General features: G+C 40.4%; 1 protein-coding gene across 1 annotated transcript in view; it reads right to left on the bottom strand.

The window, feature by feature from the left end:
* Positions 1–13,389, bottom strand: part of PLXNC1 (plexin C1) — a 67,057-nt gene that overhangs the window by 15,799 nt on the left and 37,869 nt on the right. Inside the window, exons 16-21 of the mRNA XM_059816348.1 lie at positions 13,073–13,174; positions 12,583–12,686; positions 8,686–8,727; positions 8,078–8,202; positions 7,314–7,512; positions 5,800–5,946 (exon numbers count right to left, since the gene is read on the bottom strand). Coding sequence (XP_059672331.1) covers positions 5,800–5,946; positions 7,314–7,512; positions 8,078–8,202; positions 8,686–8,727; positions 12,583–12,686; positions 13,073–13,174 — 719 coding nt within the window. The remainder of the gene's footprint in view (positions 1–5,799; positions 5,947–7,313; positions 7,513–8,077; positions 8,203–8,685; positions 8,728–12,582; positions 12,687–13,072; positions 13,175–13,389) is intronic.

The following is a 13,389-nucleotide window of genomic DNA, read 5'->3' as shown; positions in this document are numbered from 1 at the left end:
GAGTCATGCTTGGTTAGGCCCACAGATCAACTGAACAGACAGCCGTCCTGTCCTTGACTTTGATTGCCTTGAGGTCATGGTCTTGTAGGATAAAAATGTGGACAGGGAAACATCTTTGGAAAAGTCATTATAATCAAAGCCTTTGTCTCTTCTAGTCTCCGAACTGATCTTTCTGGAGCAGCTACTCACACTTTAACTGATGGTGATTTATCTTTACATCCTTGGAAGCATTCCTTCCTTTAGTTGATCCTTTCCTCCTAACATTATTCCTACACTGCAATATTCATGTTCCTGCTTCTCCTTCATTTCCTCTTCCTTTCAGACTGTCAGGAGAAACTGTCTTTTTCTCTGCTACATTTTCTTTTCAGCACATGCCCTCACACAGATTGCACATAAATGTGCAGCCTCTTCAGTTATTAGCATGCGAGAGTCCTCCCATCCCCACTCAACTCACTGTAGGATGACAGGACTGTAAAAAGAGAGTAGTAGTCCTCTATGTAGGTGGAATGCAAGTCATTTATGGACTCCTTAATCAAAAGTATCCACAATGTGAAGATCATAACAACACTTTACGACTCAAAGAAGAGGTCAGATGGGAAGAAATACTTAAATGCATAAAAGTCTCTAAACCAAGAGAGCCAGACAGTTTCGCTGATATGATTTCTTGAAGAAGTTAATTTTAAGTGATGAAGCAATTGATGGATAGCTAGGAACGCTAATTATTATTAAGCCTTCCCTCTGTAGATGAAGTTTTCATAAATCAGATTCAACCTGTCTGACAGCACAATCCCTGGCTTTAGAAATCATTAATGAGAAGCTGACAGTCACCATCACTGCATTTCAACACAAAGTGTATAACTGGAAAAAGAATCAGAAATGACTGTAAAATTATGAAAGCCCTTTTATGATCAGCTCTGAAGGTCAGAAAACATTTAAGAGAAATCACAGGAGGACACACAGAAGTCACGAGGAAACACCATCAGGCCCTTTTCTAAGCTCTCTCACTTTGCAAAGGAAACAAAAATAGACGTTAACTTAGGGAAAGATTCAGGAGGAAACTACAGGACATGTGGTTCAACCTAGTAATATCTAGAGTTGAGACTTCATGCACTAGAAATTAGTGGTTAGCAACACAAAGTCAGACTGCTCTTCAGCATAGGCTTAACACAGGTTGCAAGAATTTTTAAAGGCTACTTAAGGAGAACAAGGCAAGAATCTACAACTACTTGTATAGGAACTAGCTTGGAATCTAGCTAGAAGACAGGAACAAATTTTAAAAACTTTTTTTTACTCATGCAGTGACAGTAATAACATTTGAAGACAATGTTTACAGATGGTTTTTTAGATTTATAGTTTTCTTGAAAATTAATTCAAACAATGAATTATTTAGCAAAGCTATTAATAACCATAGCAGATAATAAATGACATGTGGTTTAATAAAGAAACGTGATAATACCATATTTTCTTAGAAGTAAAGAAAAATCATCTGGGATATTTAAGGGCTCTTATTCATTACCCTGTTCTCTATTCAGCTATGCATCTGAACAAAGCATGTTTCCATTTATATCAGACAAGACTGAAAAAACAAGAAAAACTTCTGATTGGTAAAAGTTAGAGAATTATGTAAAGGAGACAGCACCATGATGTACAGCACAACAAAATTGTCTTAAACTTACTCCCCTGTCTCCCAGACTATGAAATACAATAAACAGGAAAAATTGAATTGATCGTGTGATCCTTCTATCGCAGCCAGAACAGTTACCCATGAAGAGGTTATAGAACAGCTAACAAATAGGCATAGAAAATGTTACAGGAGTTAAATTTCGGCTAGATGGGCACTATGCAAAGCAAGGGTTGTACTCTCGATGCTACAGTATGGTACTCAATCTGTATCTAATTCAGAAGACTCTCCTGTAGCCGACATCTGGCACTGCTCGCTTCCTAGCGAGAGCTGTTGTGTCCTTCTCTGCTGACGAAAATCCCCATATGTCACATGCTTTTAATAGCTTCCTTATCTCTCACAAAGTGTGCCTAAACATACAACAACCATGGCATCTTATTAGGAGACTGGGTTCCCTGTCTCTGATTTACTCCCTTACAGCCCTCCCACTTCTTTTAACACCCTTCTTTTAACTCGTAAAGCAGTTGAACACTTTAAAACAACCTTCCACCACGTGGCTTTGCCTCACTTTTAGTAACAGGCTGTTGGCTGAACAAATGAATTAGATCTTTTCTTCCCACCTAAAAATGCAAACTCATTTCAGCAAAGAATTCAACAGCCCAAATCCCTTTTTTAAAGTAAGCAGTGTCTATTCAAAAGAATGCCAGAGCACCAAGTCTACCACATGAAGAAGCCTCCCCTGGTTTTCCACAGGAGAGATTCCACCGAGAACTTCTCCCATGCCAGGCTGGCATTGCGTAGCTTTTCTATTTAAAATGAAACACTCCAGTGAAATGCTAACACTCAGCTGTGCACTGTGCTTCTTCATCAGTCATTGAGCAAATTATCCACTGAGGGGTGCAGCTGCTTGTCTGCCTGTGAGAAAGCAGGCTTGCTTCCTCAGCCTGCAAAAAGGCTCCATGACACATCCAAGTGAGTATTTCTCAATACTCAAATATAAGCACAGTGTGAAACCACACAGTTCCTTAGCTCATACTGGACCAGTTCTTTTAGAAGCATCTTTCCTTCAATTCCTCTGCTTGAGCATTTACTTCAGCAGCCCACCTCTGCTCAGTATCTTACCCTTTCCAGCAGAGAAGGGTAACAGTAGGGAGTTGGCTGGTTCCAAGGTCTGTGGCCTTTTTAAAAAAGCCATGGGGCCCAGCCAAGGCACAGCTCTAACGCAATTCAAAACCAACATGTTTCTTAGTTCTCTTTTTTTCCTGTTACAAATGGCCTGAATTTTAGAAAATCTCTCCCGTCCTTCCTTCTTCCTCTATGCCTAGCACTTCTTCCTTCTGCTGCCCCAAGAGTTTACCTGCATAGTGGTGTGTTTAGGAGAAGACCTGTGGAGCTCCCCCTGATTTTTAGGAGCCTGTCTGTATCCTGCTTTTATTGGTTTGGAACTGAAGTCCCAATCCTGAAAGAAGAGATTCGCATGCAGAGTGCCCTCCACCCTTGTTTGTGCCCTGCCACTGATTTGAGAGTTGAACTCCCTACCAGATGCATCCCTGCATCTTCAAGTGCCTATATAGCTTAAAAATCTGGACACTTGAGTGTCTGTAGTTGTGCTTCAGTATCTTTCTACCACCCTCTTTTTGGCTGTTTTTATACTTTGCTGTGGACAGGTAGGTTTTAAAGTACTGCTACTGTGGGGCTGTGGAAAGGGGCAAAATAAAATATCAACAAAATACTGCAAGACTCAGAATGTAACTGCAGTGAGCAAATGTGCAAATGCATTTGAAAACTCAGCTCAGAATTTATTCCATTTAGAAAACAAAACATGGAATCCTTTAGGCAGAAATTTTCTTCCAAAGAAAGGAGACAATACTTGGTTCCCTGTCTGTACGCTCACAGGTCCTGCATGTCATTGCAGTGCATGTGAAGTGGTGTTAGTGAGAGAAAAAAAGCTGACTCCTTCCACTTTAGCATCCTGTTAAATGCTATTCTTGAAGAGAAAAAGTGCACAGCTGGCCTGCTTCCCCAGCCCAGAAAGCCTCACTGTTCCACCTGAATCTCTTTCACAGCACAGTTTTAGTTTCCAGCATAAATCTTAGACAAAACACCAAACAAAACTGTTTCCCTGTCCAGCCAGAACTATAGTCCTTGGGCTCCATCTCTGTAATGTTACTGCAGGAGCCTCTCTCCTTTTCTGATGGTTTTAAAGGGAACATTCAGCCACTTCTCAACTAAGTCCAATAAACTGCTGGACTTTAGCAGGGAAAGCTGACTTACTAACCCTATAACAGTATCATTATCTCCTATTTAGAAGCAGGAATACAAAGTAGAAAGGCAGCAAACAGCATCTGAAAAAGGCTATCTGCTCTCTCACTTCCTCATCGATCTGGAGACAGCCTTTCCCCCTGATACCAAGTCCTTCAGACCACTTCCCCTCTCTCCTCTTCACTGCAGGCTGCCCACAAGACCCTATCAGCAACTGCGTGCATAGAAGTAGCACTAGGAAAAGTATTTAAGGCAGTGTTCAGCAGTTGCAGAGTCAGCTATCCCCCCAAGGTGCTCTCAATTTGAATTTGTGCTATAAATAAGAAAAGTCAATCAATTCCACAGGACCAGATGTTCCTGCGCGGTCTACTAGTAGCAGGCATATTGAGCTTGCTTGAAAATTGTTGCTCTGCCTAACTACTGGGTTTTGTATCCTATGGCTATATATAGCAATATATTTAAACTTACCCTGGATCCCAAATGCAGGCCAGAATGCAGCACACGAACAAGGAAACCAAAGATATGGTATTATGCATTTATTTCTAGTCACAAACGTCCTTTCCAAATGTACACTGTGGTAACTTAGTTAATCTTCAAATGAAGCTTCCAACAGCTTTGTAAATAGCTATGAGAAGATTTGACTATAAATCTGTCAGTCCAAGAGCTTTCAGCAGAAAACGACAACTCAGGAATGTTTCACAGAAAGGTTGTCATTTCAGTGAGCTTCCTATGTGACCCAGTGAGCTAAGTCCAATGGTTTGCTGACCAGCCAAAATTTCCAGGGTCATGTAGTCTACTCCAGTACGTGGCATCTTAGGACCTCCAGGTTCTTGCAGCAAAAACGGAACAAGGGCAGACCTGGAAGCTCCAGCCCTACCTGAGGATCAGGGTATGGGCTCTGAAAAGGACTGAATTCTCCTTTAAAGTCACCAGCACTTGCAGTGTCCCTGCCATAGGAGTTGCTGCCCTGGAAGTTTCTGCTTCCAAGCTCTGAAGACCAATATTCAGTCGCACTTCTCATACTCTTAAGTATGTCTAGTAACTCCGACAGGAAGCCAGGAGTAAAGAAGCAAGGAAGCTATGGAAATGACTGCAAATGCAGATTTTTAAGTTCTCAGACTACAAAATCACTTGGAAATTCTGGAAAAAAAGTGCTCTGCTTATTCTGGAAACGTTTTTCAGACCTCCTACTCAAAAAGTTGCAATTTTTACATGCTCCGAAGTGCAATAATCCTTGCTGTCCCTTCTCCCCTCAGTGTCAGAATGACAATCAGTAAGGGAATTTCAGCTTTCAAAGAATTCTGTGTGTAACTGTAAAATAGGAAGCATTCTGTAGTTGCTTTGAGAAAGGCAATAAATGTATGGTAAAGTTCAGAAAACTTAGCTAGGCTTCCCAGATACCTTCTTTTTAACCAAGCAACTAATTAAAATACACCACACTGTAACCTTGCTAATTGGGAGCTAAATTGGAGCTAATAACATGGAAACCCACAGCAAATTATTGCCTGAAGATTAGCCCCAAGTAAACACAATAGAAAAATAAAACCTCTGCATTCCATTATTTCATTCATTGGAAAAGTATAATTTAGTTTAAATTCTAAGCATATGTTTATATTTTTGTAGTACACTTTAAAATAAGAAGGAATTTTAATACCCTAATACTTCATTAAACGTAATCTTTGGTGATTAAGGCATGCTGTGAAGCGAGGATTGAGTGCTATTTGTGAAATGTATATTGGTGAAATACCAGCTAGTTAAACTCCATTGCTTTTTGAAACTTTGTCAGCAACAACAATTTTATTATCTGGGTACTTAACCGTCACCTTAGTGTCTAACAGCCCTAATTTAGCTTCCTATAAAAAGAGAAAACATTGCAGCTGTCAGTGTTTGGAGGGAACACAAACTGGCAAACATACCACTGTTTTGAATTCAGACACTTGCCACAGCAGCCAGTCTTCATTAAGTGTGTACAGGGCTTTGCAAGTTATCGCGTCAACAGGTCCTTTGTTTATCCTCTGATTGAGAGTTGTCACTAGCAAATAGAAAGGTTCACCAATTGTCTCCTAGGACATGAAAAAAATGCAAGGAATATGTTTATTTTGGGGCATGAATAACTAGGAAAAAATCAAGTGTAACAAATTAAGTTATTTCCTTTTAACTAATGTTATCTTGCAATTAGAAAAGAAAATCCCTCTGAGCAGATTTATCTAGTTATTTGTTTAACCGCCAACCTTTGCTTTTCAGTGTGAAAGTCTCATGCAAATAGCAAGGGACAGCTGGAGTGTGTGGCACGATAGCTCACAGCCCCTTGCTGTGCACCAGCACACTACAGACAAGCTGCTCCTACTCCACCTGACAGACGCTTCCTAGAGCGGGTGGGGGGTGATATGTGCATGTGTTCACATGTGTACTTCAGCTATTTCTTCCTTTTTCAGTTTTGTGAGAAAACAAGCTAACAACTAGTTTCCTTTTGAATTGGCGTCTCCTCTTGTCCCTGAAAAAAAGCCTTGGGAGTAAGGTGGTGGGACATACACTGGTATATCAGTGAAAGAGGGAATGAAACTGGGGCTTCCCTCTCCTGCCTGAACCCCAGGCTTCAGGAAAGCACCTGAGAAAGGAAGGCTGGATCTTTGCTTCCATGTGACACCATTCTGCAGCCTGGCTAAGGCTAACACAGCTCTGTAAAGATGACTGGTGTATCGAGAACAGATCTCTTGACAGTTCCTTGGCCCTCTCCTGGGGTTTCAGGAAACTGGTGTGAGCTGCTGAGCCTCAAACAATTCTGCTGCTGTTCTAATGCAAGGACTGATGTAAGTGACACCAACAGCGCGATACCATCACACTGGTGAGAGAGACAGGAAGCATAACCAAGCACTGAAAACAAGAACAAAGCACTACCAAGTGGGCTAAAATAAACGAACAGTAAAATGAAAGAAAATGCTTATTTTGTTTCCACTTGAAGTCATTTAGTTCTTGAAATCTGCAATGCTGTTTGGAGGCTAAAAAGTTTGGAAAGAAGTTTAGTTTTCCAGAAGACGGTATTCGTTAAATCTCCATTATATGGTAGCTTTCCAACAGCTTGCATAGAAACGTACAGCTGCATTTCAACAAGTGTGTCAGTCTTTTAGTACGATCACAATACATCTCATGGAGAAGAAATAATGTCTGACATGAGAAAAGGATATGCTAGAACTGCAAAATTACCCAAATCTCAAACAAATAAATTACATGATAATCGCTTACAGATGTGCTCTTTTCCTACATCCCATTGATGATAGCTAGCTAAGTCACCTGAACTAGAAAAGCGCACATTAATAATGTTAAATGTTAGATTGAATGCTTTAAACTGATCCCTCTAACAATTCCTATGGAAGAAATCAGTTAAAAAAATTCTTTGCCTATCTTACGCAGTGAAAACATGTACACGTACCCGGAGAAATCCAGAAAGGCAGACAGACATCCAGTTTGTCAGCAATTTTTCTACCACAGATTCGGTTCGTCTGAGCAGGAGCTTAGGCTGTACATTGCTTGATTGCTCCATCAAGTCCTTTGTCAACACTTCCAAAATATGGGTTAGATAAACTAGCTTAGTTTGTAGTGCAATAGTCAAGAAGGATGCAAACAAGCACCTGTTAAAAAAAAAAAAAAAAAGAAATAAAAAAGAACGCTATAATATTTGGGATTTCTTTTCCCAGTCATCTTTAATAAATGAAACACACTTTAGTGCAGTTCATATCCTAAGTTCTCCCTCCTCAGGCACAGAAACTGTCCACTGATCTCTAAAAAAATATAAAAAATGCAAGTCCTTCTGCTCTTGTGATTATTTTTTAAACACAGAATTTGTGTCTCTAAATTTAATTCTGCAGAACAACACCTGCTTCAGTGACGGAACATTTCTAAACTGTAGAACTGTTGATCTAACTGCAGGAAGTGTTTACAGTTTTGAAGTGAGTTTTCCTGCTCCTTTACCACTTTGTTTACATGTACAAACATTCTGATCTCTCTTTAATGGCTTGTTTTAATGGCAATGTTTTTTCTTCCTCAGCGTGTCCAGATGGAGAAGATGGAAAAATGCTCTGGAGTAATGCAAGCTTGTTTTGCAAGAAGTAGAAATTACATTTGTGTGCTACAATCCATGTTGTTTTTTCCTGCTAATTCTTTGTCTTGAAGATGATAAGCATAATCATACTATACCTGTCTTTCACAGAGAAATTTTTCTGCTTTTCAAGGGTGTGAATGAGAGTAACAAGAAAGTTCTTGTTACAAATTAAAGCATGCAACATGTTGAAGCTTTCATCCTTGCTCGTTTGGTCTCTGCTCTGGAATAGTTAAACAAAAATAAGCAAACTGTAGTTTGGCTATGATGGATTCTTAATGCTCAGAAAAATGGTAAGCAACACATGGGATAAGATCCTGGCCTCATTCAAATCAGCGGGAATTTTGCATTTATTTCATGGGTCTCAGGATTTTACTGAAGATGCATTTGCGTTTGTGAACAACACAGAGCACACACATGCAGAGCATACATCTTCTGTCATATACACAAAGTAATGCCAAGAGTTAAGTTTGTCTGTCATTTCCCATGTTTATCTTATTTAAATAAAACATAGTATACATTGGGCAATAGCATCTTATATATGAAATTCTTTTTATATATAAATCCATGTAACCCTCCTCATGGGGGAAAGGGAACATACTGAAAATGCAATCTGATGTGTTCTACGACAACACTGAGATAAGGGATACAATCGTTCTTGAAAAAAAATTTATTAATTAAGGCATATCACACTACATCAACTTACCTGTGGCATGTCTTCACTGAAGATAGATGCAAAGCCTCCTGACTAAAATATAAGACAGGTGATATTTAGCATTCTTACGTACACCAAAGTTTCTAACAGATGTACGTTAAACACGCCAAGCACGTTCCTGATGGCATACAACTTGAAGTACAACAAAGGAAATGCTGGCTTCTAATGCGGCTACAACATAAAAACTCTATACAGTAACATCTGCAAAGGTGCTGGCTGCCAAGGTTCACTGAAAAGTGAACTCTCAAAGATGACCTGGTATTAACTTCAGTGTTACTGTGTGTGTTACTCTATGCTGCTGAGCTGCACTAGCACAGCAGTCAACTAATGCTTCACAGGAAAAGATGTTTATTACCCTCATCTGCAAATGTGTTGGTGTGCAAGGGGTGCTGCAGGCTGCATCCTTCTTGGACGGCAATGATAGCCTTTGGTATACGTGATTTCTCTAACAGAGTGACACTTGAGTTCAGCTGCCTCCATTCATTTCAAGGCACTTTATGAATGTTCACTAATGAACTCTCCAGGAGGTCCATGCTGCCAGTCTCCAGAGAGGCACAGGTGCCACTGCACATCCAGTCCTAGCAAAAGCTCTCACAACAAAGGGAAGCCCGCAGTTCTCAAATACCTTGTCAATGCCTCTTGTCTGACTCTTACAGCCTGCAAGGTCCCAACACAGCTGCATGTTCCCAAAGCAGCACCCTTGAGCAACAAATTCACACTAGTAACATTTACTGTCATCTGCTTTATCTGTGATGCTGGCAGCCCCTAGTTTCCTTATAGAATCATAGAATCACAGAATGGTTTGGGTTGGAAGGGGCCTTCAAAGATCATCTAGTCCAGCCCCTCTTCCATGGGCAGGGACATCTTTCAGTAGATGAGGTTGTTCAAAGTCCCATCCAACCCGACCTTGAATACTTCCAGGGATGGGGCATCCACAGCTTCTCTGGGCAACCTGTTCCAATGTCTCACCACCCTCATGGTGAAGAATTTCTTCCTTATGTCCAATCTAAATCTATCCTCTTTCAGTTTAAAACCATTGCCCCTCGTCGTGTCACTACAGGCCCTGGTAAAAAGTCTCTCTCTCTGTCTTTCTCATAATCCTCCTTTATAATGAAAGGCTGCATTAAGGTCTCCCCAGAGCCTTCTCTTCTCCAGGCTGAACAACCCCAACTGGCTCAGGCTTTCTTCACAGGAGAGGTGTTGCAGCCCTCTGACCATTTTCGTGGCCCTCCTCTGGACCTGCTCTTTCTTGCGCTGGGTGCCTCAGAGCTGGACGCAGTAGTCCACGTGGGGTCTCATGAGAGCAGAGTGGAGGGGGAGAATCACCTCCCTCGACCTGCTGGCCAGGCTTCCTTTTATGCAGCCCAGGCTATTGCTGGCTCACGTCTAACTTTTCATCTACATATCTGATTTTTCATCCCTCCCTTTCCTCATGCCTCCTGTTTTCTTCTCCCCTACCATCCTCTTCTTCCTCTTCCTCCACTGGCTATTCCCATTTTTTCAGAACTTCTTCAGCACCCCTAACACCACCTACCAATAAAACACACACACATACACATAGTGAAACAACCAGAACCATGTTACAGGTTAAAAATGCTTGTGAACAGGGAACAAGCATGGTAGCATTAAACCAAACAATGTGGGAAATTGAGGGAAAACAGAAATAATAATCCAAATTTAACAAGTAAAGCAAAAATCAGGCTGAACATAAGGAATATTTCAAGAATAGATGTAACATCCATTTAACACCTACAAGCATTAAGCACAAAACAAAAGCTACCAAGCCAGATAAAATACAGAAGATTGAAGCAGTGAGAAGCTAGAAGCTCAAAATGAAGATGGGGTCCATCACTCTTAATTTTAGGTATCCGACTCCCTCTTTAAGCAACTCATCCCATCCTGAGACAGATGTCTCAGGCAAGTGGGATGAATCACTTTTGTGAGCTGCCGGTCTCTGCACTGACTACAGAAGACGCTCAGTGAACAGCTTTGATGTCGGTGTTTAAATAGCTTAGATTAGATGAGACAAAGCCCATTGAACACACTGGAAGGCAGGAAGAGTACAATACAGACATCATACAAACACATGAGGTTAGTGAGGGAAGTGGTGGTTTGTCACTTCGACCCCTCCGTCAACTCTTTTGACACTTGGTTGCAATCTACTATCCCCTTCGCCTTGTCTGTTCAACTGTATTTTTGTTTAGTAGAGCACTGCTCTCCTACCACATTCATACAGCACAAGGCATGTTTGGACACTCCCACAACAATAAGTATTTAGCAGGAAAAATTGGTACACAATATGTTAAATAACTTGCCTGACACCGCATATCTGTAGAGGGCTAGTAGTGGTAAGTTTTCCTTCATGGTATCAGTATTTCAAACTGAGACAAAATCTAATTGGAATCATTTCCAGGATACTCAGTGGCATGACACTCACCAAGGCAACAGGTGACCTCACATAATGCAACAGAGTGGCAGACTTCGTGGTTTTTTTTTTTTCTTTCCTTTTTATTTGCATAAAGCAAAGCATTTCCACCCAGACAGCTTCTACAGATTGCTACTGTTTTGACAAGGGACTATCACTAGGAAAAGATATATTCCTAAAAATAAAAACACTATTTTAATCCTAATACGCCTGGCAACAAAACAAAATGAAAGAAAACAGATGCAGAAAGTAAGGTTTCCTTGGTCCATTTTCTTCAAACCTCCTAGTGACCCCATACAAATTAGACTGGGGGCATCACAGCAGTACGAGAAGAGATATTCACAGTTTTCCTTTGGTGTGAGAACTGGACTCAAAGTGTACAAAGATTATCTATATGTAATTGTTAAATATTATTCTGCCTTAGTATCTGGTATTTGGTGTTGTACAAAAAAAGGCCCTGATTCTGCACTACCACAAGAGTTTAACTTTATCACAATGAGCTTTTAGTGGGATCACACACGGCAATAAAGTGAAGCAGTGTGCAGATAAGACTGCAGGACTGGGCCGCAGCAGTGACGAGTAACACATGAAGACTAGTAGATAACTCGCATACATATCAGCAATACCCTAAAACACCATAGCACTAACCAGGGGTTTCTACTCATTGGTGTCGGCTACACAGCAAAGTATCACCAACTGAGATCACAGCTTCTGCCAATTAGTAAATGCCAGTAACCACTGGTTAACATCATAATATAATTTTGAAAGCTGTGGCAAATGCACTTATGAGCATTGTAATGTGCCACATATGCAAAAGAACAGCAAGAGAAGTAAAACATTCAAGAGAAGGCCTCTTTGGTCCTCTGACGCAGTGGCACAAACTGCTCCAAAGAACAATGAAAAACTCCACCTCTAAACTGGACAGCACTTAAGTACTTATGTAATTTTCAAGCATTTGACCTGCGCTCCTTTGAATCAAGGTCTTACCATTTCTGTCAGTGTCTTGGAGTAGAAAGTCAACACGACCTTAGAGCCATTTCTTCATCCCACAATTCTAATTAGGAAGTGTCATGATGTTAGCTGGCATGTTAGCTAGCCTGACTGTTACTTTAATTAGCTATAGCATGGAAAATGAAAGCATGAGAACAAAAAAAGCAATGGGTAAATTATAGCTTAGTTAAGATGGCCTGAAAGGCAAGCAGCTTAGTGAGGCTGGGCAAAAGAGAAATGGATGCACACACAACCCTTGAAACAACGGTGCTTTATCTACAGCATTTAGGCTTGGTTAAACATAGACATGTACAGCCTTAAGTGTTCTTTGGTAATTCTTGATTTAAGAAAAGTTTCTTGTGAAAACAACATGCAAGGACTGTGTAGTATTTACTTTAGTTATTTGACCCTGACCTTCCTAGATTTTTCATTATTAGGCAGGGCTGACAACGGAAAGACTTGTAAATATTTACCTCTGGAAAGAAAGTTCTAAGAGCAAAATGTTTGTAGTCAAGGAAGGGAACGGTTCCAAAACTATCCACCACATCTAATTCATCCATCTGAAGTTCAGCAAATCCTGAAAAAGCACCCCCCCTCCCCACCCACAGAATTAGTTTAGTTGACACAAAATCATCTTCACAATTATAACTTGGCCCCAGTAGATGTTCCTTAAGAAACAGTTTTCAGGGAAGGGGGATTGTTTTTCTAGCTAAAGCTCTTACGAGCAGGAAAGTACCAATCCATTTTTTCCCCCCACTTCTGTTGAAGGAAATATTACATGCAATTCTATTAGCTCAGTGCTATCTGCTACTGCAGTGCACCAACATTAAAGAGGAACTCTGATACAACACAAAAATATTCTAACAGCTATAAAATTAAAATGTTTATATAATGTGAGCTTCTTGACAGTTTCAGTTCAGAAATTATGCTGTACTTAAGTTCTATAAAGCTCTTTAGACCTACCCTCACGTATTTCCTTCCGAATCTCATATTCCAGCAGTTCAAGTTGCTGACTCTGTTTACGAGTTAACTCTTTGGATTTGTATCTAGTAACTATGAATGCCGCTAAAGGAAGAAAAAAAGATTCTGAGTACAGAAATTGCAGAACAGACAACCCCTATACAAGACATTTTAATATTATTTCAAGAAACAGAAAGATTAATATACACTTCCATTCTCCAGGAGGATTACTGTTTCAACTGTTGTCAGTCTGCTAGTGCCCATGAGCCCTAGTTATCTGGATCTAACCCCCAATGTTTAATAAAAAACATTCCTTTTAA

The sequence above is a fragment of the Gavia stellata genome, chromosome 4, assembly GCF_030936135.1.
Source record: "Gavia stellata isolate bGavSte3 chromosome 4, bGavSte3.hap2, whole genome shotgun sequence".
NCBI classification, from domain to species: Eukaryota; Metazoa; Chordata; class Aves; order Gaviiformes; family Gaviidae; genus Gavia; species Gavia stellata.
Note: the sequence above shows the minus strand (reverse complement) of the source record. Positions and strands in the feature narration are given on the sequence as shown.